The sequence below is a fragment of the Oikopleura dioica genome, chromosome PAR, assembly GCF_907165135.1.
Source record: "Oikopleura dioica chromosome PAR, OKI2018_I68_1.0, whole genome shotgun sequence".
NCBI lineage: Eukaryota > Metazoa > Chordata > Appendicularia > Copelata > Oikopleuridae > Oikopleura > Oikopleura dioica.
In genome coordinates, this window is record NC_137293.1 from 2,316,758 (window position 1) to 2,342,405 (window position 25,648).

At 39.1% G+C, this 25,648-nt stretch overlaps 5 protein-coding genes and 1 long non-coding RNA gene across 7 annotated transcripts; 1 reads left to right on the top strand and 5 right to left on the bottom strand.

The window, feature by feature from the left end:
* Positions 1–30: 30 nt before the first annotated feature.
* Positions 31–1,315, top strand: LOC145704856 (uncharacterized). Its single transcript, XR_014134507.1, has 4 exons — positions 31–123; positions 923–975; positions 1,058–1,128; positions 1,173–1,315. It is a non-coding gene; the product is annotated as an uncharacterized LOC145704856 (long non-coding RNA).
* Positions 1,316–7,122: 5,807 nt separating this feature from the next.
* On the bottom strand, positions 7,123–8,693 carry LOC145701163 (uncharacterized). The gene is made up of 9 exons (XM_081778391.1): positions 8,590–8,693; positions 8,351–8,513; positions 8,082–8,284; positions 7,928–8,037; positions 7,769–7,884; positions 7,647–7,725; positions 7,415–7,603; positions 7,292–7,370; positions 7,123–7,246 (listed from the first exon to the last, which is right to left on the bottom strand). The coding sequence occupies exons 1-9, from the start codon at positions 8,676–8,678 to the stop codon at positions 7,183–7,185; spliced, it is 1,092 nt and encodes a 363-aa protein (XP_081634517.1). The 5' UTR covers positions 8,679–8,693; the 3' UTR covers positions 7,123–7,182.
* A 5,794-nt stretch (positions 8,694–14,487) lies between these two features.
* On the bottom strand, positions 14,488–16,844 carry LOC145701164 (nose resistant to fluoxetine protein 6-like). Its single transcript, XM_081778392.1, has 6 exons — positions 15,950–16,844; positions 15,698–15,908; positions 15,631–15,634; positions 15,298–15,593; positions 14,806–15,253; positions 14,488–14,763 (listed from the first exon to the last, which is right to left on the bottom strand). Exons 1-6 carry the CDS (start codon positions 16,431–16,433, stop codon positions 14,488–14,490), a joined length of 1,719 nt encoding a protein of 572 aa, XP_081634518.1. The 5' UTR covers positions 16,434–16,844.
* Positions 16,845–16,851: 7 nt separating this feature from the next.
* Positions 16,852–19,076, bottom strand: LOC145701166 (uncharacterized). The gene is made up of 7 exons (XM_081778393.1): positions 19,063–19,076; positions 18,717–18,992; positions 18,222–18,677; positions 18,060–18,180; positions 17,637–17,787; positions 16,929–17,307; positions 16,852–16,864 (listed from the first exon to the last, which is right to left on the bottom strand). The coding sequence occupies exons 1-7, from the start codon at positions 19,074–19,076 to the stop codon at positions 16,852–16,854; spliced, it is 1,410 nt and encodes a 469-aa protein (XP_081634519.1).
* A 119-nt stretch (positions 19,077–19,195) lies between these two features.
* Positions 19,196–22,043, bottom strand: LOC145703128 (matrilin-1-like). 2 transcript variants are annotated; one of them, XM_081780442.1, is made up of 13 exons: positions 21,969–22,043; positions 21,531–21,567; positions 21,419–21,489; positions 21,207–21,371; positions 21,027–21,161; positions 20,924–20,964; positions 20,772–20,856; positions 20,545–20,724; positions 20,262–20,500; positions 19,980–20,199; positions 19,684–19,759; positions 19,497–19,643; positions 19,196–19,451 (listed from the first exon to the last, which is right to left on the bottom strand). In XM_081780442.1, the coding sequence occupies exons 1-13, from the start codon at positions 22,026–22,028 to the stop codon at positions 19,315–19,317; spliced, it is 1,593 nt and encodes a 530-aa protein (XP_081636568.1). In that variant the 5' UTR covers positions 22,029–22,043; the 3' UTR covers positions 19,196–19,314. The 2 variants fall into 2 exon arrangements, with proteins under 2 accessions (XP_081636568.1, XP_081636567.1); XM_081780441.1 differs by lacking the exon at positions 21,531–21,567 and having other exon boundaries at positions 21,926–22,043.
* A 295-nt stretch (positions 22,044–22,338) lies between these two features.
* On the bottom strand, positions 22,339–24,625 carry LOC145701167 (collagen alpha-6(VI) chain-like). The gene is made up of 9 exons (XM_081778394.1): positions 24,407–24,625; positions 24,276–24,363; positions 24,014–24,230; positions 23,730–23,969; positions 23,568–23,689; positions 23,365–23,523; positions 22,686–22,810; positions 22,532–22,616; positions 22,339–22,487 (listed from the first exon to the last, which is right to left on the bottom strand). The coding sequence occupies exons 1-9, from the start codon at positions 24,467–24,469 to the stop codon at positions 22,339–22,341; spliced, it is 1,248 nt and encodes a 415-aa protein (XP_081634520.1). The 5' UTR covers positions 24,470–24,625.
* Between the last annotated feature and the right edge of the window lie 1,023 nt (positions 24,626–25,648).

A 25,648-nucleotide genomic window follows, 5' to 3' on the forward strand; every position in this document is an offset into this window, starting at 1 on the left:
TCCCCTGGAGACAGTGTTCAAATTCACAAACAAGATTCTGTCACTCGCAATAGCTAATCACTGGAATCTTTAAAGACTCAGGAAAAAGCGAGAAAGATGCCGGCTGAAATGTCGCAAGGGGAGGTACGAGAGAATCAACATCTTCTTAGCAGATCTTTACTAGCCAACTATCCACTTAGATAAGCTTCAACCGCATTTACTCGCTTCTAGAGCTAGATTACAAGCATCTTTAGCAACTAGAAGAGCGGCCGCTTGTTTAGCACCTCCTGAGCCAAGCTTTTTCTGTTAGTCAAAGACAGCCCTAAATTATTATTTGAACATGTAATTTTAAAATCTTCACTTTTTTTGAAGAATCCTCCTAAGCTTCAAAAGCTTCAAAAATCCGTTTACAAAATTTTAGGAAAATTGCGCTTCCATGAAATTTTATCATCCTATCACGATACTTTTCGCATTAAAAGGCACCTCCTTAATTTTAATTTCGATATTGATTCAAGTTGCATGAATATAAATCTCTTTGTTCCTGCAATCAGAGAATTCATTGATGATGTTATTGATGATTTGTTCGAATTTAAAATTGATTATATTTTACGTATTATCTGTGAATCGTTTCTTTTTCCGACTTGTGACCTACTGCATCTTCTCCAAGTCAGTTCCTTTCCAGCCTAATCGCAGACTGTAGCAGATGTCGCTAGCAAATAATCGATTTGCTGGACGCACTAATAATCTGGGAATTAAAGTTCACCGATAAAATCCACGTAATATCGGATTCAGAGTAAAATTTCCGGCTTCCAACCGCAAGGAGCCAAGATAACGGTCAGGAAAATTTTTGCCACTTTCTCAGATTCGCAGGCTCAACCCGGATTTTAGCGAGAAATCGAGTCATTTCTTCTCAAAAAAGTACCAATTACAAAGCATTTTTAAGACTTGGTGCGCTGTCGAATGCCACCCTGCTTCAACCTTCGAGCGGAAACAAAGGCACCGGTTATTCAAAAATTGCATCTTTTTTAAGCTTAAAAATCTTGAAAAGAAAAATATTTATTTTAAAACCGGTCTGGAGACGTCACTTCCGGCGCCACAATCGAGCTTCCTTCGGCCACGGGCTGACTCTTGCGCCCGGAAAAGATGCAGGTAATTTTTTTCGTCACCTCATTATCGGTATTTCTTCATTTCAGAAACGCACAAGTTTCTTGCTGCTTATACTCGAAAAGACCCTCTTCCGGAAAAACGCCACTACGAACAGCCAGCTGGCTTCTTCGACAAGTAGCTTTTAATTTATGCTGATGATTATTCAATTCAATAAATTTCAATTTTCTTCTTTTTTAACACTTGATTATTGCTTGGGCACGCATTCATGCGAAGGATGAGGAGGAGGCGCGCTGGAGTTAAAAATATGTGTTTCAGGCAAACTGGATCAGATGATAATTCGAATAATTCGAATAATATTTTTAATTCAAATTAACTTATTACCAATTTTCATCAACCAGACCGACAAAAAATGGAAAAACAGTCAAGTTAGTAACCAAGAGAAGTTTTAACGATGAATCCAAACTTCTTCAATTTTATTAATTCAAAAGAAAAAACAGACATTAATTGGACAGATGAAGCCCGTTTTTTATGTTCATTTTGTCGAGAAACTCGATGAATGTACTTCTTCAACTTCCAAGAAAATTGGGAATTTTGAGCAAGAAGCTTATATGCTGAATTCTTGAATGTTTATTTGGCGCATGATTGATTTCAGACTCGCTTGCACTTGGATTCCCAAATCAACTTTCAACCCAATTTAAAAAAGCAAAAAAGAAAGCCGCGGCTTCTCTGTCTAAACACAGAGCTTTTTTAGCTTTCGACATAAATTCTAGGGGCGAATCTGATAGATACTAAATGGGGTCCTTTTCTTTTCGGAGATGCGTGAAAAAAGATTCTTCCATTATTTCAAAAAATGAAATTTTAGAAATTCATAAAAAATAATTCTTGTTTAATTTGGTCCCTCATTTTAATTCACATTTCAATCAGTTCAAAAAGCTGATTTATAAAGTGCTCGTTCAGAATGGAAGCTCCTCCGTCACTCGTTAAGCCGCGCCACGAAGATGGGTGGCGAGCCCGTTCAAAAAAGTGAAAACCAAAAAACCGTTCAAAATTTCTTAAAGGTAATAAACGTAGCAAAACGTAACAGACCGCTTTAAGCTTCTTTCGGCGGGCTTTAAGCGCCTAGGGATGAAGCTGGAATCGCAATTGTTAAAAATGCTTATGTGGCAGTTCGTGTAATCCTTTTCTTTAATCGGCCTCGCTCTACATGCGCTTTTCTGACGTAGAAAAGGGCTTTTGCAACTCAAATCTGGAAGGAATTCGCAATAATAAAAACGAATACGTTCAAGCATTCCTAGCTGATAGGCGAATTAACCTCTTCCGAAGCAAATAAGAGAAATAAGCAGAAACTGACTTTTCAAAATTAAAATTTCCAAAGAATTTTTTTTCAAGAATCAACAATTTCTGCTTTTGGATTCCAATGAATTGGGAAAAGTCGAAAATATGAGGTTGAACATTTATGCCCTCGCAAATCAATTGGATATAACATACAGATAGGTTAATTAATTAACAACTTGAAGAAAATATGTATGACTCCCTGATGCCATTTTGGGAAAGGTGGTAAATTAGCCTGGCTCTTTTATGGCGCAAAATAGCGAACTAAAGTAACGAGAACAGTAATTCTCGATGAGGGATTTATTTTATTCAGTTTTTGTCTACGCAGTTTATATTTCAACCTGATTCGGGCTCCTGATTTTCAAAGTTCGCAAAGTTCGTACCGACCAAGGAGTTCTCCACTCAGCTTGTTGGCCGTTACGACCGAGCCGTTAGTGTAATTTATGGGAAAGAATTCACTGCTAGCCCGCAATGTGGCGTTATTACACGTCCCCGAAGCTCCAGTGTGCTTTTTTAATACCACAGCCGGTCCACAGCACCTTCCAATTTTAATTAATCTGTTGAGTTGAAATTTTTAAATCGTCGAAAAATTGAGCCCTTGAAGGTCGAAAAAAGGAATAAATAAAATTCTGTAATCGTTAAGAATGATCTTTTTAAGTATTGACACGTTTTTAGGTTTACTTAAAAGATTTTAAATAGAAACTAAGTACAGGTGTTTTCGCTTAACCCCGTGCGCAGCTAAGCTTTTTAATTATTAGACGATTGTTCTCGTTACTACTATTAAATGCTTCAAATGATAAATAATCGATGAACTATTAATCAGCTAATTCAGGAAGAACAGTGCGAAGGGCAGCTTTCAGAAGCCTTCCTGATGCTCGATCAGCTGGACAAGAATCAACGGTAAGCACAGAGGACTAAAAAGAATCAGAAGGAAAAAGTTTGTGGTCTGAGTTTTGGTGAGTCTTATATTCTTATCCTCGAATTTGGGCTAATCCGGAGTCTGGGCCAAGCGCTCTTCCGCGAATTCTGACAAAACTGGGGCCACACTTGCAAAAGCCGCAAAAGCCGTCTTCTACAAATTCAATATTTCTCAATTCAGAATTATGTCCCCAGTAATTGCGTTAAGATCACTGACAGATGCCAAGGAACGTTACCAGCTTACGGAAAGGAAAGCCTTGACTAACATGGTTTCACACATCTGTAAATGCCAAAATTCATAGCTGAAAAAATAATTGAAATGGAACACTTTTTTAATATTATTATATCACGCCTCTTTTTCTTGAAGGTATTCTAGAACCCGTTCTCAATTTTTGAGCCTTCTTGGTATCCAAAATAAACTTGACGCAAAGTGGGGTAAATTAGGAGTAAAGACGTGGAAAATCTAATTTAGATAATTTGCGGAAATACAACGTAATTTATTGATGGAAAAACGGCCCATCCTAGTCGCATCCGATTATTCATAATTTCAAAATAAAAGGCGTAATTTCAAAGTCATGTTGAATGAGATAAGGGGCGGGAAGCTGTAGCGGAAGAAACTTGAAGGGAAAACACATCCCTTTCTAGTCATTGCGCAATGTAAAACCAGCGAAAGACCAGGCGGCTTCTACGAGAACAAACTGGAGCTATTGACAGAAACTATCATCTACTATGAGCGATTACACCATACAAAGCAACGCGAATTCAAATCCTTCAAAAACGTGACTTCTTCAAGTTAAACGCCCTTTCATTTAGTTTCAGGAGCTATCGACAGTCGACTCTGAAAGGCTTGAGAAACTGGTGAGCAAATATCGGGAACTGCAAGACTCATCCTCAGCTGCCAAGAACTGAAAAACAAGAAGCCAAATTGACATCAGCTGGCAATTTAAGACGATGCTTTTAAATAAATTATTGTCTCACCTTTTTTTTATTCTAGGATACTCTCAATTTTAAATCTGTACGTTTCTTTAGAAGCTCCTCTCTAAATAACTTTAGGAAAAACTTATAGCTGGAGAGAGCACTGGTTATGAACCTGTATAAAACGATTATCTTTGCGGCAAGGATTTTCATAACTCTAAAATCAAAGACTACTGGTTTTGAAAAAATTTCGAAAGTCGCGGTTTTCCTTCAGTCGAGCTTCTCTCTGGGTTCCAAAGATTTGAAAATTTTTCAGGCAAAAATGAGAATTGCGCTCTAATAATTCTGAAAATATTTTGTGATTGTGGGAAATTTATATTCAACGTTCAAGGAACGAGACATCCAAGTTCTGAGGCGTTTTCCTTGATAAGTTTCGCCTTGACAACATTTTGATTCGCCCGAAATCAACAAAAGAAACAAGCCGCTAGAATTTGTAAAAGAGAAGCTCCTTGCAAGTTGCTTTCTTTCCTACAAATGTAGTAACTCTCTTTCCATATTTTGGATTCCTGAAATGGGTTTAACATTAAAGCTTAACTAAGCTTTCTTTCTCTGATTTCTGCTCCATCAAACTAGTTGTGTAATCAGAGTCCGGGTCTACTGGCTTATTTGATGCTAAGCGCCACATTTCACCATTAATCCTGTTAGACGACCTCTGACTGACATCAGCAGGAACTCGCGCCAAAAGTATCGCACCTGCGCTTCGTTAGTGAAAGAAGAAAAATCTGGAGAAAACGTGCGCGGTTTACATAAGTTCGAAAATAAATCTTCGCCACCACAATTGTTTAAAACTGCACTTTAGGGGAGGTTTGTTAGACTGTCACGCTTTGGGACTAGAATTTTGCCTTGTAGTACTAATTTTCAAGGGGCCAAAATCGGCTTCTGACAAGTTGTTCTTATAATTAACTTGTCGCGTGAAAAATGAAAAACTTAGTAATTTTGCTTTGACGAACCAGGAATTCTTGTCAATTACTTCAAGTAATGAGCCGGGCCGAGGCCGTTCTCGACATCGCGAGGTGTCTTTAACCAGTTCAACTCTCCTGATCTTTCTGCCAACGTGAACTCGTTAGATAACCACATTTTCAGCGACAAAAACTTTGAAAAACAAAATTTGAAAGAAAACGATAGAAAGAGAAGAATCGGATATTTTGAAATTTGGACCGGTAGAAAGCGGCTCTTAGTGAGCATAATAACACGTTGCAGATAGTGTTTTCGAAGAGGATTGAGTGTATTGAATGTCAACGTTGAACTAAGGATCAAAACTACGAATGAAGTAATCAACAGATTTGAGATTTTCCCCTTCTTTTGCTATAATCGGTTGCCAAGACAATCAGTCACTAAAGAGTTCTTTGTCGACAAATCATCCGTGACAACTTCTTTATTCCGAGAAGAGAATTTGAAAAAGCGAATAAATTCTTATTTTATAAAATGAAAAAGCCAAAGTTTTATAATGTATGTTAAAGAACAACTCTTTAATTTTATTTCTCGAGAAATTCTAACGACAAGTAATCTTCAAAAATGGAAACTGGAAAGCGAAGAAACGATGATTATATAAAATGAAGAAAAAATAATTGCTGCTAAAGATATGTTCAATCGGTCATCTGTACTTAATTTGATAGAATAAATAAAAAAATTAGTTTATTGACATTTGGAAATAAAAACGGTATTATTATCCTGTCAGATGCGAGAAAGTCAATTTTTCCAGTGTTTGCAAATATTGCTGAAAATACCCTTAAAATTTTGTATTTTCCTGCACCTCATGAAAAACGGAGCGTCAGCGACACCGCGTTGCAGAGCAAACAGCGCCTCCGTGCAAGAATAAAAGCGCGCGATGTCGTTGAAGAAATCATCACTACTCGATACTAGATAATAGTTCGACAAAAACATCTTCGAAAGAAAACTTGAGTCACTTTTTTGAAAAACGATGAAATTCTCGACTTCGCTTTTTTTCTTCGGCTTTGCCGCTGCTCAGGAAGAAGAGGGCCGCAAGGTTCCTCCTCGCCACCCGCTGCAGCGACTCAACCGGCTCACTCAGTTTTCTGAAGAGATCCTGACCCAATGGTTCTCCGGACTCGCCTCGCAAGAAAGGTGGATCGCGAAATTCGCCACCAACGCTGGTCGAATGGAGAAGAACTTCCTTCGCGGCGAGCAGCGATGTGGTTTCTACGACCCTTCCTTGCCACACGGCGGCCCAGAGCCAGAGGAAGAGGACGAGCTTCGCTACGATCGAACTGATCCCCGAATCGGCATCAAGCAGATCACTACTGGCTACCGAAAGTGGGCCCAGCGATACATGGCCGCCTGCTCCGGCCAGAAGAACTACCAGTACCAGGTCAACAGAATGAACAGATGGAACTCAATTCTCCAGGACCATCTCAACAGAATCTACCCACAAGCCTAAAATGGATCCATTTCTGTGAATTACTTGAAATATTTTTGGAGTTATTGGTAAAATATTTTAACCACTGTACAATTTAAAAACCTTATCTTTTTCTTTTATAATAAAATCATTAAAAAATCTAGCGTTTCTTTTAAAAGTTAATCAGGAAAAAATCAAAAGAAAAAAAAACATAGGAAAAAATTGATGATGATAAATTAATTAAAATATTTTTCCATCACTTCAAAGTTTATGGAAACGCGAGCGGTGCCGTGAATTTGACGTTGTTTCGAAAGTCAAAGCGGTAGCCGAGTATTGCACTCAAAACTATCAAAGAGATGATCACGAGAGTAAGGCCAAAGCCCCGTCCACCAGATGGCATCTAGATCTGAAGAGGATCCTTATCCTTGTTTATATCAAAAAGAAAAGATAGGGTGAGAGAGTTGATGCTGCTTTATTTGTCAGATTAAAATATTTCTAGTGTTTACGCATTCAGTCTAAGGTCTGACCATTATCGGCACAGCGCTTGGTCTTTCGGGGCAATCATCTGGTCGCTCAGATCTAGAATATTTTTTCATGATTTCGAATTTTTATTTCGATACTCACGAGTCTCGTTCTCTTGTGTTGAAGATCATTTTCTTCTGGAAACAATCATCTTGAAGACAGCTTTGAATATGCATTTTTGCTTAATATTATTTATTAAAGCACCCTCCATATCTGTCAGTGTACCATTTTGATACCGCTCTTTTAGTTTTGCGATTGCGTCGGTCATTTCGTCGACTGGATCAACGACATACGTTTTGTATCTTCCCAGTTCTAGATGAGTTTCTTCCAGGACACGGTAATTTTCACGGTAGTTGATGATTTCTTCTAATAATTGATCGATCTGTTGGTTTATCTCAATGATTTCCTTCCGCGCTAGAAATATTATAAAAAGCATGCCGAAGTCAAAAGCACTTACCTGAAATTTCAGCTTCTCGCCTTTTGTGAGATTTGAGTTTTCGGAGATTTCTTCTTCTTCGACTCGTTTCGATTGTATCCTTCAACTCAAGATTAGCTCGATAATAATTTTAAAGTTCTTACCTTCATTTCTTGAACAATCTTCTTGATATCTTCTTCGACATTTTCGGCCCTTTCATTTGTGTCCAAAACAGCTTGATTCTTCTCTGTCAGGTTTCTTACAATATCTTCCTCCTCGGCTGGAAAGGTGGTTGAAAGGCTAATAACTATTGAGTGACCTACCATTTATGAGTTGCTCCAGTTTTTGAAGTTCTTCTTTTGTTTTCTTATTTACTTCGGAAAAGTCTTCAAGCGTTGAATTCGTTTGATTTTGATTGATAGAAGTCTCGTTTCTGAAATTTTTGATTTCTTCTCTTAGACTTTCATAAATACTAACATGTTGATAGACTGCGTATCTTTTGTCAATTGAGTGATCTCCTCAACCAGCTTCTGAAATTCTGCCGCTTTTGCTCCCAAAGCCGCAGCACGGTCGCTCAGATCTTTGGCAAGAATCGGGTTCATTTGTTGATCCTCAAGTAAGCCCGTCAAATTGAGCTTCTTGAACTGCTCATCGAGTTGTTTGATCGGGTCTATTCGTTCCTTGATGGAGTTAGAATTGCGTTGTCTTCTCATCAATTATAGAAGTAAAAAAAAACTTGTTCCAACACATTCCTTAATAATTTCATCGGCTTTTTTCTTTTCTTCATCGCTGAGTTTCCTCTTTTGCATGTAAAATAGTAGATCAATGTAAGCAACAAGATCTCGCTCGTCAATCACTTCATTTTGCCAGTTTGTTGCGTTTTCCGTCAGTTTCGTCAAGTTTTCGATGCTGAATTTTTATTTGAAAAACTGCAGTTTATTGAAATCAAGGAGGAAACCCATCATTTATCCCCTTGTTGCCCTACCTTTCTTTCAAAGTGTGATGGAGCTCAAGAAGCTCAGCCATGGCTTCTTCTGTCTCAGTGAAAGACTCCTCGATGATTTCCTTTACCATCAAAGCTTCTTCAAGCCAGCTTTATTCGGCTTTATTTTTTCAGCAATATCAGCTTTGCAAGAAGCTTTTTCTGTTATAAATGTCAGATTTGTTTATATATTTAAGCTCACTTATTTATAAAAAAGCGTCAGGCGACATACTTGTTCATTCAAAAATTTATAGCGAAACAACAAAATCTAAACTATAAAAAAGCAAGGAGAAAAATTTATTTGCAAATATGAATAGCTCGCTTTTCTTGACTCTTTTCGTTTCATCTGCAAGTGGATTTTCAGATCCATGGATGAATCTTAATCTCAACCGATTCAATATGAGAGGGGAATATCTTTACAAAGCGATGAAAGACAGTAAGTAAGTCTCGAAAATACAGAAGATAATTATATTTTAGTGCTGCAAGAAACGTCCTTAGATGAAAGAGAACCTGTTGTCTACTGACTGTTACATTTATAACGTTTGATAATAAAAAAAACTTTTTCTCAAAAAATATATCTAGCCGTTCCTCGATGCATTTGGGTGTCCATGAGGCAATCTATTAGAGCTATTCGACACGAGCTCTGATAGCTCTTCAGCGATGATTTCTGCGTCGTTGAAAATCATCGTCCCATTTTCGTAGAAAGTTTCCTCCATTTTTTCATGCATAAAAGTCAAGTTTCCAACAAGATTTTCTTTTTCTTTTTGAACTTCTTCGTCTTCGAAGGATTTGATCATTCTTCGCATTTCGGTTCCGACATTTCTTTCGAGCTTGATTCCTTCAAGGTCATTATTTCTGGCAGCGTCTTTGACATCGTTTTCCTTGCCACGTAGAATGTTGAGGGATTCGATCATTTCTTTAAAATTTTGAGCCGCTTCCAAGAGATCATCTTCTTTGATATCTTCGTCTAGGAGTCGTTCGTGCATTTTTCCAAGCTCGTTTGAAGTTTTGTCGTACCAAGCATAGTAAGTGTCTTCTTTTTCGCCATATTCATCAGATGTTCCCTTCAAATTTGAGATCGAGTGGATTACTTCCAGGACGAGAAGGTTGATGTGCTTCAGGAATTCTGAGAGATCGTCGACTTTGGGGGCCTTTGCGGAATTACGAAAAACCATAACTGTATAAAAATTAATGAAAAACAGGATTTTCAGTTAAAATCTAAATTGAACATATATATCCAAAGCAAAACTACTGGTAGCTGTTGAACAATTTTAAGGTGGTCCAATTTATTTCACCCGCTTTCTCATTTTTAGACCCAGAACACCATACATATTTGGAATCAGTGGAGAAAATCTAGAAACTTGATCGTTTTAGTTTTTCGAAATTCACTTCCGGTTACGATTCTAGAGCCGGAAGTAGGCGAAATTTTGGAGTAAGGGTAAAGTGTGACCTATCAAATTGATGCGCAGAAAATTCTCATTCCTCTCATCATCAATTAATTAGAAGAGACAGTCCAAACCGCGGTAAAACTGACCGGTAAAACTATGAAAAAGGCATGCTTTAACCCTTACCGGCCAAATGCACCATGTATGGTGTATTTTTTGATTTTTCAAAATTTCAATCGTTCATATCTTTTTTTACAGAGCAACTCCTATGTTAAATCACCCCTTGTTTGAAAGGACTCTCCAGTGCTAACAACATACTCTGAAAGATAGGGTTGCACTTATCAACTAAACCTCAAAAAACGTGATTGAAAATTGGCTTTGGCCGGTAAGGGTTAATGAGAAAATTTTCAATTTAACTTAAAAAAACACGTCTATGTTCTTATTAATTTTATTATAACGAAATGAGTCATTAACACTTTAAATTTGTATTTTAATACAAAAAGCATTTTCGTAATCATTCCTGAAAAAAGTCGTCATATAAATCATCAATTCTATTCTTGATCTCCTCCAGCGCATTTCTTCTATATTCATCATATGTAAATGAGGCTCTTCTTAACCGATCATGTGATTCTTCTTCTTCAATTTCTCCAGATTTCTGAAGAACTTCCCCACAACAACTTTCAGCATGAGAGCAAGTTTTCCCAAAGTAACCAGCTTTTTTGAAATTCAACAGGCTTTGCCCTTATAAAAATGGCTAAATATCAGTCCTGAGAACAAGTCGACCCCATTTACGATCCAAAAGAGCTTTATTTTAAAAGAAGAGCAAATTTAAGGATTTTGGCAAATGACGCGAAATGCAAACGGATTTGCGGTCGACGGGAACGTGGCTTGTCGCCAAATATTTGAAATTAAGACGTGAGCTTTTTTCATCAAAGAATTTTCTTACTGACCCTTTTCTTTCTACTAGAAAGTTTCTAGCGCAGGCTCATGAACATTCTGATAATAAATAATATCGCTGATAAAGTTTCTCATAACCATACTGCTAAACCTTTTACTAAACGCTCAAATCTTATCTTTATCTCAGAATTCGGACTGAGCCAGCTGCATAAATTTTTATGGTTTGACTTATTTATTCTTTGCAAGATGTTATTCTTTTCAAAAAAAAATAGCAAGAATAAGTTTACTATTTTGATAAATTTAATCGTTTTCGGTATTCGGTTTGGCCACCTGTGAAGAAAACCTGAGTCAGGGTCTAAAAAATATTTAATTAAAAGCCGCATAGTGGCATTTAAAAGAAAAAAATCGTCAAAAATCAAAAAATCTAATGACTTCATAATCTATCAGTTTATAAAATGATCTGTTGAATTTTTCCTGAGCAGCTATTACAGTAGATTCCTTCAAATCCTTCTCTGCAAATACATCTTCCAAGCTCCGAGCATCTCTCTGTTCCTGCTTCAAAACATTTCTCGCACAGCCCTGTGATCGCTCGTGATCCGCTTATCAGCGCTAGAATCGAAAAAACTTTCATTTTCTACGCGTGGCCGGAAAAAATGAAACAAATGTTCTCCGCCGGCGCTGGAAGAAACAGGCGAATATTTACACTTAGTAATCAAATAGCTCTTGGCACTGGCGAGAATTTCGTTTTTTTGTTCATTTTTTTGGAAATGTTTGCACAGCTCTTGAAAACGAGGCTGTTTGCTCATACAGAAAAAAAAATTTTTATGATGATAAATAATCAATTAGGGGATGATTTAGGCCCTAAATTTTAGGGGTAGCGGCTCAAATCAATAAGAAAAATATGACTTAAATTGATTTTGTCCAACATTATTTTTTTTTCTGAAATCTGATTGGTCTACTCCCCGAACGCAGAAATCTTATTGGTCAAAAATGTTGTCTATTTGAGCCAAATTCCTGATGATTAAGTTTATTTTTGTAATTCTGTCAAAAAGTCTAAAAAGGAAAAAATATACATTGAAATTATTTTATCTTCTCCACATTTTCTTCGTTGATTTCTTTTTTTCTCGGTTGTATTTTTGAAACAACGAGTCCCCACAATTTTGCAAGGGGAACTTCGTACGTTACATAAGTAAAAGCGGAAATTGCGGTTGTCAACGCCGTGATATGCAAGAACATCCACGTGACCCAGTATTCATCAACGTAGAAGTATTCCATTACTGAGGCTTGGTACAACACAATCACATTGTAGTGGAAAATATAAACGCCGAAGGAAAGTTTTGCGAGTATATTCCATCCCTAAGAGATTTCTACAAGCAGAATGTTATGATAACAGATTACCTCAAACGCCAAGAAGGAATTTATGAAGCTTCCGAATCCGCAGTCGCAGAGGAAAATCAACAATCCGAGGGCGAAGGCCCAAATGGCGCGATGAGTCGCGTTCCAGAAATGAACCGACCCGGGGCTAGAAAAACATCCACTGACCACATCCCATTTTTGATGATGATCGTAGTAGAGATCGATTTTAAGCTCGTGGTACTTGTCCATGTCGACTTGGAAACAGATGTCAGAGAAGCCATAAACAGTGAAATACAGCAAGAAGAGGGATAAAGCCCAAAGTAGAGCAACGATCGAGTATCCGATGATTTTTCTTTTGTTCACAAACGATTTGAATCCATTGCCCTTTCTTTCCGCTAGAATCAGCCACCCAAAAAGAACGCCGACTCCATAGGCGTGATATCTCGACCAAGGGGTCAGATAAAAGTCCTCATCAAGCCCCGTTGGCCAGCTAAAAAGACAATTAGAATTTCGATGAATGATATGTGAGTATACTCGTATGGAAGTTTCTGTTGTTGGTAAGGCATGGCATCTTGATCAACTGATCTTGACCAGGCCCAACCGATGCTAGCGCAACTGAGTAAGACAGTAAGTGTTATTCCTAGCGCCTTATGAAATCCATATAAAACGGCTTGAAACGGGAAAAGAAGATTCCAGCTCGTTTGAAGTTTTGTCGTACCAAGCATAGTAAGTGTCTTCTTTTTCGCCATATTCATCAGAAGTTCCCTTCAAATTTGAGATCGAGTGGATTACTTCCAGGACGAGAAGGTTGATGTGCTTCAGGAATTCTGAGAGATCGTCGACTTTTGGAGCCTGGAAGAAGTCATCATATAAATCATCGATTCTATTCTTGATCTCCTCCAGCGCATTTCTTCTGTATTCATCATAGGTAAATGAGGCTCTTCTTAACCGATCATGTGATTCTTCTTCTTCTTCTATTTCTCCAGATTTCTTGAGCACTTCCCCACAACAACTTTCAGCGTGAGAGCAACTTTTCCCAAAGTAACCAGCTTTTTTTCGAAATTCAACAGACTTTGCCCTTATAAAATGCCCAAATATCAGTCCTGAGAACAAGTCGACCCCATTTACGATCCAAAAGAGCTTTATTTTAAAAGAAGAGCAAATTTAAGGATTTTGGCAAATGACGCGAAATGCAAACGGATTTGCGGTCGACGGGAATGTGGCTTGTCGCCAAATATTTGAAATTAAGACGTGAGCTTTTTTCATCAAAGAATTTTTTACTGACCCTGTAGTTCTAGCGGAGGCTCATGATTCATGAAGATTCTGATGATAAAATATCGCGTATAAAGTCGACATCATAGAATGGTTAACTCAGTAGAATTTGAATTTTTGCTAAACGTTCAAATCCTTTCTTTATCTGAAAAATCGCACTGAGCCAGGTGCACTCATTTTTATGGTTTGCCTACTTTTTTCTTTGCAAGATGTTATTCCTCTCAAAAAAAACTTTAAACAAGAATAAGTTTACTTTTTTCATTAATTTAATTGTTTTTATAAAATTCGGCTTGGCCACCTGTGAAGAAAACCTGAGTGAGGGTCAAAAAAATATTTAATCAAAAGCAGCATAGTGGCATTTAAAAGAAAAAAAATCGTCGAAAATCAGAAAATCTAATGACATCAAAATTTATCAGTTTAAAAAATGATCTGTTGAATTTTTCCTGAGCAACTATTACAGTAGATTCCTTCAAATCCTTCTCTGCAAATACATCTTCCCAACTCCGAGCATCTCTCTGTTCCTGCTTCAAAACATTTCTCGCACAGCCCTGTGATCGCCCGTGATCCGCTTATCAGCGCTAGAATTGAAAAAACTTTCATTTTCTACGCGTGGCCGGAAAAAATGAAACAAATGTTCTCCGCCGGCGCTGGAAGAAACAGGCGAATATTTACACTTAGTAATCAAATAGCACTTGGCACTGGCGAGAATTTCGTTTTTTGTTCATTTTTTTGAAAATGTTTGCACAGCTCTTGAAAACGAGGCTGTTTGCTCATACAGAGAAAACATTTTTATGATAATGAACAATCATTTAGAGGATTATTTAGGGGTAGCGGCTTAAACTATTTTTTCTGAAATCTGATTGGACTAACCGCCGTACGCAGACATCTTATTCGTCAAAAATTAAGTCGATTTGAGCCAAATTCCTGATGATTTATTTCATTTTAGTAATTCAGTCAAAAAGTCTTAAAAAGGAAAAAATATGAATTGAAATTATTTTATCTTCTCCAAATTTTCTTCGTCAATTTCTTTCTTTCTCGGTTGTATTTTTGAAACAATGAGTCCCCACAATTTCGCAAGGGGAACTTCGAACGTTACATAAGTAAAAGCGGAAATCGCGGTAGTCAACGCCGTGATATGCAGGAACATCCACGTGACCCAGTATTCATCAACGTAGAAGTATTCCATTACAGAGGCTTGGTACAAGACGATCACATTGTAATGGAAAATATATACGCCGAAGGACAGTTTTGCGAGAATATTCCATCCCTAAGAGATTTCTACAAGCAGCATGGTATGAAAAAAGATTACCTCAAACGCCAAGAAGGAATTTATGAAGCTTCCGAATCCGCAGTCGCAGAGAAAAATCAACAATCCGAGAGCGAAAGCCCAAATGGCACGATGAGTCGCGTTCCAGAAATGAACAGACCCAGGGCTAGAAAAACATCCACTAACCACATCCCATTTTTGATGGTGATCGTAGTAGAGATCGATCCTAAGCTCGTGGTACTTGTCCATGTCAACTTGGAAACAGATGTCAGAGAAGCCATAAACAGTGAAATACAGCAAAAAGAGGGATAAAGCCCAAAGTAGAGCAACGATCGAGTATCCGATGATTTTTCTTTTGTTCACGAACGATTTGAATCCATTGCCTTTTCTCTCCGCCAGAATAAGCCAGCCAAAAAGAACGCCGACTCCATAAGCATGATATCTCGACCAAGGTGTCAGGTAAAAATCCTCATCGAGCCCCGTTGGCCAGCTAAAAAGACAGTTATAATTTCGATAAATGTTTATTGAGTATACTCGTATGGAAGTTTCTGTTGTTGATAAGGCATTGCATCTTGATCAACAGATCTTGACCAGGCCCAGCCGATGCTAGCACAGCTCAGTAAGACCGTAAGTGTTATTCCTAGCGCTTTATGAAATCCATATAAAACTGCTTGAAACGGAAAGAGAAGATTGTACCAAAATTCCGCTCCGAGGTACCAGATATGCGGTAGGCAACTAGCTCCTTCTTCGTAGAATCCTTGAACAAAGAACAGTGATCGAAGCCAGACGTTATTGTTGACGCAACCAGCTCCGTAAATATTCAGGCTTTGCTATGTTCAACTTTTTTAAATGAACGAGAAAATTGACTTGCCTGAGAAATACCACGAGCGCCAAGAAGTGGGAAGATACTGGTTGCGAACCATATACCTAGGGCCTAAAAAGGGATCGAAAATCACTATTGGCACACCCATGAGCTGGTTGTAGAATTTCGATCCCTTTCAAAAGGGGCACGATTCGCATCCATCGATTCGCAAAATTGAGCAAAAATGTCATCAAAAATCCAACCGGCCGTTTACTCGATGAAATAATCTTATCTGTTCCCAAATATGCTACAAGAATTCCTCCCATACAGAAAAACGAGTCCACTACAATATACTCTATTAAATATCATTGTTATCATTACAACCTGAGGGAAGAGCATTGACGATGCTTTTCATCCAGTCCCCTCTTGTCAAATGAAGTTGGATTTCTTCCTGATTTTCTAGAACTGCGATTCCTTGGCTTATCATGTGACCAATGACTACCCACCAGATTGACATTGACCGAATTCCGTCGAGACATAAGATTGCCTTCTTTGGTCGTTTTGTGTTGACCAAACTTGCATAATTCGTAGGAACATGAAATGCCTTCAAAATCGCGTTGCTACTCGGCTGTAAGGATCCAACAACAAAAACGAATAAAAAATACAGCCCAAGAAGCACTGATGAAGCAATTATCGTCGGTTTTGCAACTCGATAGAGCGGTTCTACAAATTTAACGAGTCGTCTAACTCCACTTGGAATTTCGACCCATCCAACTTCGGCTGATCTTTGGACCCACGCGTCGTCGGGACTTGCATGATTCATCATCAAGAAATCATTGTGATAGTTTCCAAGAATACTCATGAACATGGAAAACAATTGATCATCGTTTATTTCATCTCTTGCCAAGAGCAGTTCAACTGGCGAGCACTGAGCTGGATAACACAAGCCCAGACGACCAGTTTGGCCGTATAGACCGCAATTGGCAGCTCTGCAATTCGCGTACTCCTCATCTGTTTCTGTAAAATTATAGAGTTGTCCTTTCGCATCGCACTCTGCTCCACACGCTCTGAAATCCTTCACTCCATATCCGACTATGTTTCTAAGTATTTCGATCCCTCCGTATTCTATTTGCCAGCCATAAGCGCCCGAGTAGAGAATTTCTCCACTCTTGTCTCGTTTTTCGGCAAAATAGCATTGAGTAGGTTTGCCAGTGTAGAATGGAAAGAGCTGTTTTCCAGAATATTTTGCGAGGAAATTCCCGATTTGGTACAGATTCCCGCCTTTCTTAGGAGAGACAACTTTTCGAAAAAAAAAGTCAGGATAAAATAAATTTTACACAAATTTTGTCCCATTCCTTTATACCCCCAAGATGAGCACATGATCTTTGCCGGGTTAAGTTTTCCATCGACAAAATCACCTCCACTCAAATCTCTCTCAAAGTGGTCCAGGGCTGTTAGGCATTTTTCCTTATCCAACAACCCAGTTTTGAGCAAATTCGAATGATAATCAGAGAAACCAGATTCAAGAAAAACATACCACTTTTCGATTCTCTCTTTCCATCCCTCTGCTAGTGAGCATTTCCACTCATCTGCCAAATCGTTCGCTGGTTCAATCAATTTAGGCTTTTCTTCTACATCCTCAGTTTCGAGATCCGCTAAGTTTGGAAGATATGTCTTGGCTTTCAGTGGCGAGAGGTAGGAACTTTGATGATCTTCATAATTGGCGACTTTCTCGATGAAATCTTTCAGATCATCAGCAAAAAAAGTAGAAAATAAAAGGAGAAACAGATTTCTCATTTTCTCTGCTTATATTTGCACTGCCTTACTTTAGGGAATTCTTGCTGTCATTATTTGGTACACAAATACTTACGCAATCAACTTTTGGTCAGGCTGTTTCATCAGTGAATAAACAGACCTTTGAGACATTTCCGAAAGTCTGTTTCTTGGCGAGAATAAACTCGTAGCAAATGGTTCTTGCTGAATGTATTTGGCAGTGATTTATGAAGAAATTCAGATTTCTCGAAGTTTTTCTACAAAATCTTGATTATCCTGGCTTTATTTGTTTTAATACCTTTGAGTGCAACGAGGAACTCTTCAGATAAGTTCTCGACCTTGCAGCATTCGCGGCAGCTTCTTGTTTTTCCGGTTGAAATGATCTTGGCTGCTCCTGTTTTTCGCCTCGACTCTGCGTTTTTGTCCGCTTGGCTCATACGACTTGGGCACTAGAAAATAAAAGGAGATCAAAATTAGCGAAATAGAAATATTTTGTGTTGAAGATGAAAAAATAGAAAGATCATGCACATCCGTAGCCGAAGCATGGGAGGTTAAAATCTGGTAGTTGTTGATTCTGGGCAGCGGGCAGTCTAGCTACAACGCGGTTGAGCAGTTGTGGAGCTTGATTAGGGTTAGTGGAAGAGAATGAATATCTAAAGCTGAAGCGGCCGTTGTTAGTGTTTTGCGGTGGAGGGTTAGTGTCGTCGTTGGCGGAACAAACCAGAGCGTTCGGGCCAAGCTCGCAACATTCTTCGGCTTCGGCGACTCCGGCGATGAAGGCTAGGTCTTGAACGAGACCTGTACCAGAAGAAAGGAGCTTGAAGTCGGATCGTTGTTCAGCCCTAGAAATTTGAGTTCGAGGTAGAGTTTTTTGTGAGCCTACGTTTGAACAGTCGGCAGATCAAGCGTTCCGACTTGCAGGCAATCAACAAGAACAGTCACATCAAGTTCGTCGAAAAACACTTGAATTTTGTGAAAGTTTCCATCGTTCAAATTCGGTAAGAGATCGCCCCTGATCATATCCTCTGCTCCTTCGCGACGAACGACGAGATCACCGTTTTGGAATGAGAAGGAGGCGTAGTCTTGGCCGTTGTATTGCACTTGGAAGGCTTCGAAATCTTGGGATTGGAGGGAAAAGGTGAAGACGACGGAGAAGACTTTGCTTAGTCCACCGGGAAAGACTGAAGACAAGGAAGAAGCGAAAGAATTGCCAGCGGAACTGGAGCCTGAGCTGCCAAACTTCCAGGCTGAATGGCCTGGCGCACTTCCGCGGACAGCGTTAGAATTTCGGAATCCCATGGTTTTGAGAAGATTTGCACCGGAGGTAATTTTGCCATTTCTAGAAGACATAAGGAGCGAAATTTAGTATGATAATTACCTTCTGTAAGAAGAAAAATGGTTGACAGAAGCATAAGAGCCAAATCGATTCGACTCTGTTTCTGGCCCTACAAATTCTTCTGATGAACTTTTATCGACGAATTCTTCAATTACTGGCGCAACATAAGGCGTTTGGGTTTTGACCGGTTCAGGAATGTATGGAGCTGGAGTATTTCGAACTGGAGGCACGTACGCTCTCTGGGTTGTTGGTTTTGGTGGTGGTTGGTAAGGTTTTTGCGTTGTGAATGTCTTTTTCGGGAATCGGAAAATGAGGGGTCTTTATTTACAGAAAAAATATAGATTGAAATTGTTGAAATTTGTACAAAATTGGCCACAAAGATTTTGACTTTATTAATTTCATTCAAAAAAGAAGTTGGACGAGCGAAATCCAGACTTTCTATTTCAAAATTTATGCCTTTGAAATTATTTTTGATGAAGTTTTTTTTCAATGAGTTAGTAATGGCTTGTTTCAGTTGCATTCCTCGTTCCTGATAATAAGTAGGTGGATCGCGGGCTAGTTCAAAATGCTTTGCATTAGGTTGTCAGTGATGGATAGGTTTTGAGGCAGATACTCTTCCTTCGAGAGAGAGTATCGCACTTTAGTTAAATGAGAGGTTAAATTTAAAACCACTTGACAAGGTACTGCTTGGGTCTTGGCCCGAAGTAATTTTTAACACGTCATTACAGACAAGTCTCTCCAAGTGGCCTCGTACTCGTTGGACGGCACTGTAGTCGGCTGAAGCAGCGTTTTGTGTCTACTCGACAGGAGAAACTTATTTACCTCCTTGAATGAAGATCACGTGATTTTCATAGGGCTCAGAGGCGATTTCTCGGAGCTCGGACTCGATAGCATTACCGACTCCAATGGCGAAAATTCGGACTCCTTTAGCACGGAGACTTTTAGCCGCAGCGGGGACAATTGCACGATCTTAAATCGGGTCTAGAAGTGGGTTGAGCAAATAGATTACCTTGAGGAGTTCCATCAGTGACGAAGATGAGGATCTTCGGAACTTCTTCTCGCCATCGATTATTGGTTTCAATAAACTAAAATGTCGTTAACATCGTTAATATTCCGTTTTTATTGGAGTCATGAATTATTTAAGTTTTCAAAGTCGACGATAGTCCAAAAAATAAGTTCTGTAAAGATTCAAAGGCAAATAACTGTATTTTCGAAGATGAAAGATGCTTATTTGGTTGTTAATCAAAGTGATTGTCATTTGAGATCATGCGAATAATGGGAAACTGGGAACTGTTCCAAATATACCTTTAGTGCTTGTCCTGTGTGCGTGTCACCCCCTGTATATTTCATCGCTTCGACTTTTTCTACGAAGTCATCTTGTGAATGAATGGCTCCGAGTTTGATTGCACTGTCAGTATGCACATTCGTCGAATATGTCAACACGCCGACTTGAACATCACCGCTGCGAAGATCGAACACCGAGGAGACGTTTGCCACGAAATTCTTCGCGTAACCGTAGTTATTTCTTGATTTAAACTTTGATTCAAGGCCGAAATTGAAAGTTGCTGATAAGGCGAATTACTGTACCTGGTGACAGAAGAAGATGAGTCGACGATAAACTGCAAATCTACAGAAATGTCACCGCAGACGCCGCTAGTCTTTGGCTTCGCTTTTTTACAGACTCGGCCAAGAAGAGAGCTCTTGATTTTCGAGATTGAGTCGAAATCACGTGTTTCGTAGACGAAATCTTCGTCGGTTGCGATGCGGTTCAACTCGTTTCGGTCGATCAGATCACCGACGCCGATCGCGTAGACAAGAATATTCGCCTGAATCAGTAATTCATTCATAATTTTAGTAGAATCAAAGTTACCTCCTTGAGAATTTCAATTTGCGCATCAAGTCTTTCTTTGTCCGTAGCATCACCATCGGTGATCAACAAAATAATCTTGGGCACACTTGGCCTTCCTTCCGCCAGCATCTGTTGGGCTCGTTCGAGTGCTCCTCCCGTGTTTGTTTTTCCTTGAATGAAGGGCACCTTCATCAATTTTTCCTAAAAGCACTTTGTTCGCGTTTTCCGAGGACTAATTGGGCACTCACTTTTAATTCGGCAATATCGGTGGAAAGGTCCGACACTTTGATGATTGAGGTTGCATATTTGACGAGGCCAACTTGAACACCGTATTCCTATTTTATTGGATAAACTTGGCCGAGTAACCTGAAAAAATAAAGCCCAAAAAGTTCATTCACGCTCCTGTACTCCAAGTTTATCGATAAATTCTCCAGTCCAGGTCTTTTGGAAAGGGTTACGAATTAAGGATATCTCCTTATGTTTTCCCAAAGTGTAACCCCTGCCTTGAGCTTCTTGAAATTATCGGCTTTGACCGAGTCTGATCCGTCAAAAACGATGGCCATGTCCATTGAAGCAGAATCACATGACTGCTTAGACTTGACATCCTCGCAAATTTGGCCAGTCAGAGCATTTTTGAACTGAAAAAAATCATTTTGACTCGAAGACAAGAATTTTGCTATTACCTTGTTGATTCCTTCGACAGTGTTAGCATATTTGATGTGTTGAGTCACAGGTTCAGTTGCGATTTGGTTCATCATTTTTGTATTCATCTGCGATTCATTGCCGATTCCGATGACGAAGACAGAAACGTCCTGGGCATGTAGTTTCTTGGCAGCCTCCAGAACTCGCTGAATAAATCAGTTAACAAGGCCAAAGGTACTTGGCAGTAATAAACCTCCGGATGATTGTCCTGTCCATCAGAAATGAGAACCAAAACTTTTGGAGCTTGAGATCGTGCACCAAAGTCTAAAAAAGTCATCAGTAAAGTGAACGTGGAAATACTGTACCTTTATCGTGGAAATGCTCAGCAGCGAAAAGCAAAGCCTTTTTTGCGGGTGAAAGCATTGATTTTTTTGTTTTCAAAGAGCGGGAAGGGTTAATTTTAGCGTTAATTTTTAAGCGGTTTATACAGTTACGAGCGGTTACGTCATAGGAGTATCTCATGTCAACAAACTACTTGTAGTTTTTTGATTAAACAGGGAAGTGACATCAAACTGTATGATTAACGTCATCTGATTATTCGCTTTATTCATAATTAATCTTATATTGACTTCTAGTTGATAGCTTTAGTTTTAGTAAATTGTACAACTGTAAACTGCGAATTTAATAATTGAGCAAGCGATATATAAGAACAGCTCGTCTTAGCTCTTAGATGCAATTATATGTTTAGTTATAGAGTTACTTTTGGAGTGGATGACGCCTGAAATGTACTCAAGCGCCCGGGCCTTGTCAGTTCGAGTCGAGCCGTTTTGAAGTCTTTCAAAAGTTTTTCCATAATCGCCCATAATAATAAATCAATAACTCATGAAAAACTCGTAGCTCATTCGCTTGATGCCATCTTCGACTTCAGCGGCTGTTTTGAAGTCGTTGAGGTCGAATTCTGGAATAGGCTCCGATGTGTATTGGATGACGGAGACTTGCGTTGCCACCGGGCCGATTTGGAAGCTTTTTGTCACTGCCGACGGATTTTTCTGACTCGAACATTGCATTATTTACGTCATTGCATATGGAACTAATGTCAATGTAATTATTATAGATGCCAAGAAAGTAAGAATTTTTATCACCGATAATGGTCGAAAACGACGGAATTATCAATTAGAAGTTGAATTGATGACTTGTATTTTTTTTTAATAAATCCGGTCCTGAAATTAACCAATCTCTTGCAATCTCAAAATTGGCTGATCCAATCGAGCCAGAAGAGTCAAGCATGAAAACCAAGTCAAGTTCTTGATCCGGGCATACATCTGAAAACAAGGTTCGGAGCAGATTATCCAGTTTGTAAATTAACCTTCTGAAGCAGAGCAGACCTCGGCCAAGAGTTTCTGGTTAAATTGGCCGATGTTGTTGAAAGTTCGCGTCTTCCAGACTCTTTGCTGAAGAAAAGCATTATTATAAGCACAAATGTGTTTATCGAAAAAGAATTATCATAGGAAAAAGCTTACATCGTTTCCAGTAATTTCAACAAGCTCTTGAGTCCTTGCTCTTCCGATTCCAACAGCGAAAATATCAACGCCATCATCTCGAATTTCCTGAGCAATCGGTCCATAAGCATCATCAGAAGCTCCGTCTTTAAGCAGCTCATTATCAAAAAGAAGAGAATTTAACAAGTAATAACCTCCTCTCGTTCACTTATTGAAAGAGGAGGGCGCTAGATGTAAATTTTGGACCGCGTATAAAAAGGGGGTCGACTCTTTTCTCCGCTTATAGAGATTTTCGATAAATAGTTTTATAATTTTCATGAGGTTTTTACTTTTACTTTTAGTTTGTTTGGCTCTGTCTTCGGTAAGAGATAATTGGATAATATTATTGAATAAACGATGATTTAAGAAAATGGTCAGAAGATTTAATTCTGCACAAGAATACAACAGAGCCTTTTTACAATGGATACAACGGGGGCTTCAAAATCAGGTATAATTTTCGTGGAGCTCGATGTTTTATGAAGATTTTAGGGATACCGTGGAACTCAGCGGAGATTCATTATCTGAGCTTTGTCATATTCCCTGTTTCGAACGAAAATATCGACAGTTTTCTATATACAGTCAAAAAGTGTCTATACAAATATACCTTGCAAATATTCATCAAAATAATCATAAAGAGTTTTCTGAATATTGAATCATCTACCTGTTAGAAGAAGAACTATTCGTTTTCGCCCGGGTTCACTGTCACTTAGAAGAGATTGGGCTTGTTTCAGGGCGTTTCCGGTGAAGGTCTTGCCACCTCGGCCGTTTCGACCTTGGAAATAGACCATGTCGTCGACTTTGCGGGTGATTGAGTTCAGATCTAGAATCATTCTATGATAAATTATTCGTTCGTATTTTTTTTACCTAGAGTATTGAAGTCAACAACGGTGTTAGCTGCTTTGGTGTATTGAACAACTGAAAATCGAGCGAAATTTTCTCCGACTTTGAATGAGCTTGCGATGCTCTTTACCCAGTTTTTCATGTATCTTTGAAGAATTTTTATATTTCTTTTATAAAATTTCTCACCCGAATCGCTTTGGTCCGATAGAACCAGAAGAGTCAACGACGAAAACGATGTCGGCAAAGATATCTGGGCATTCAGCTTCTTTACATACATCTCCAAGGATTCCAATTCGCTTCAAAATCAGCTGATCGAAATTGTTGATCTCAAAGACGTATTTGTCCGCAGGCTTGGAAGCGATCTCGTGCAGCTCTTGTCGATCGTAGCAGTTGTGGTTCTCGCCGTAGCCGCATTGATGGCCGATTCTTGAATTTTTCATGGACTGATTTGTTCTAAGCGTTTTGCTTACCCGATTGCGTAGATTTCTGCTTCTTGGGCGCGGATCAGTTCTGCTGGCCTTGCGATTTCCGCGGGGCAGTTTCGCTTTCCATCGGTCATGACAATGACTCGCTGGTCGACGTCAGATCTTTGTCCGGCTTGAGAGGTGAACATGTTTCTGTAGAAATAATCAAGAGCTTCCCCGATGCATGTATCACCGTTGAGCTTTCTCATTCCATCAATGGCGCCTTATTTAAAATTCAGTCGAAAAAGGTGACATTGAAAGAACTAACCGATGACGGCTTGCTTTGAGGTTGACCTGTCGAAAGTCAGAACGGGGTTGATCCAGCGTCCTTGAGCGCGAGCTGATTGGCCAGAAAACTAGGATAATTGTTTTTCTGTATTTCTTATCTCTCGACCCTACCTGGAGAATCGAAACTCGTGATGCATTTTCGCCAATTTCAAGCTTCTCGATGATCGATTTCATCCATGTCTTCAGCTTTTGATAGTCAGAAATCGTAATTGAAGAGGACGAGTCAACAATGAAGGACAGATCCTGCTTGACGGAGCTGATGCAGTTGTCTGATTTTAATGAAGAGCAGAGTTTATTGTATAGCGTGTCTGTAATGCCCGTAAGCGCATTATAATTAGGGTCCACGCTCAAAAAATAGGTACCCGAAATAGAGCTCCTATAATTCTCAAAATTAGATATGTAAAACAACTATAAAAAACAAGCATTTTGACCCTTTTTCAAAAAAAATCTATAAAAGAGTTGAGAAATAATGATGCCTCAAAGTGGGCAAAAATGCAAAATCACCCAAGAACGCGTGTTTTTTTAAATTTAAAATTGTAAAAATATGTTATTTTGAATTCTTAATTCGAAACTAAAATCCTTTTTTTGGAGGATGGCCTAAATTTTACGAAATCGACAATTTTCCGTAAATTCTGAGCCATTTTCAAAGAGCGCGCGGCGCGATGCCTCAGGCGGTCCAAGGGTGTCCACAAAGAAAACAAAGCAGAGCGCTGTCTGGCGCTTCAGCTAACTCAGGTAAGCTTCATACAAATGGCTCTAGAATAATAAATACTAAGAATCAATTTAAAACTACACGTTAGAAATTTAGACAAGGGTCAAAATTTTAAATTTTTCAAAAAAACTCGATCAATTTATTAATTTATTTCAGACAATTATCTCTTTCCTATGGAAGTCAAAAATAAAGAATTCTCAGGCTTTAAAAACCTCCGGATGTCGGCAAAATGACCATTTTAGGAAAACAAGGGAGAAAAGCCCCATCCCTGGCTTTTAAATTTAAATGGGCTTGACGGCCCTTCGGGCCGTCTCAGCCCCATCCCTGGCTTTTAAATTTAAATGGGCTTGACGGCCCTTCGGGCCGTCTCAGCCCCATCCCTGGCTTTTAAATTTAAATGGGCTTGACGGCCCTTCGGGCCGTCTCAGCCCCATCCCTGGCTTTTAAATTTAAATGGGCTTGACGGCCCTTCGGGCCGTCTCAGCCCCATCCCTGGCTTTTAAATTTAAATGGGCTTGACGGCCCTTCGGGCCGTCTCAGCCCCATCCCTGGCTTTTAAATTTAAATGGGCTTGACGGCCCTTCGGGCCGTCTCAGCCCCATCCCTGGCTTTTAAATTTAAATGGGCTTGACGGCCCTTCG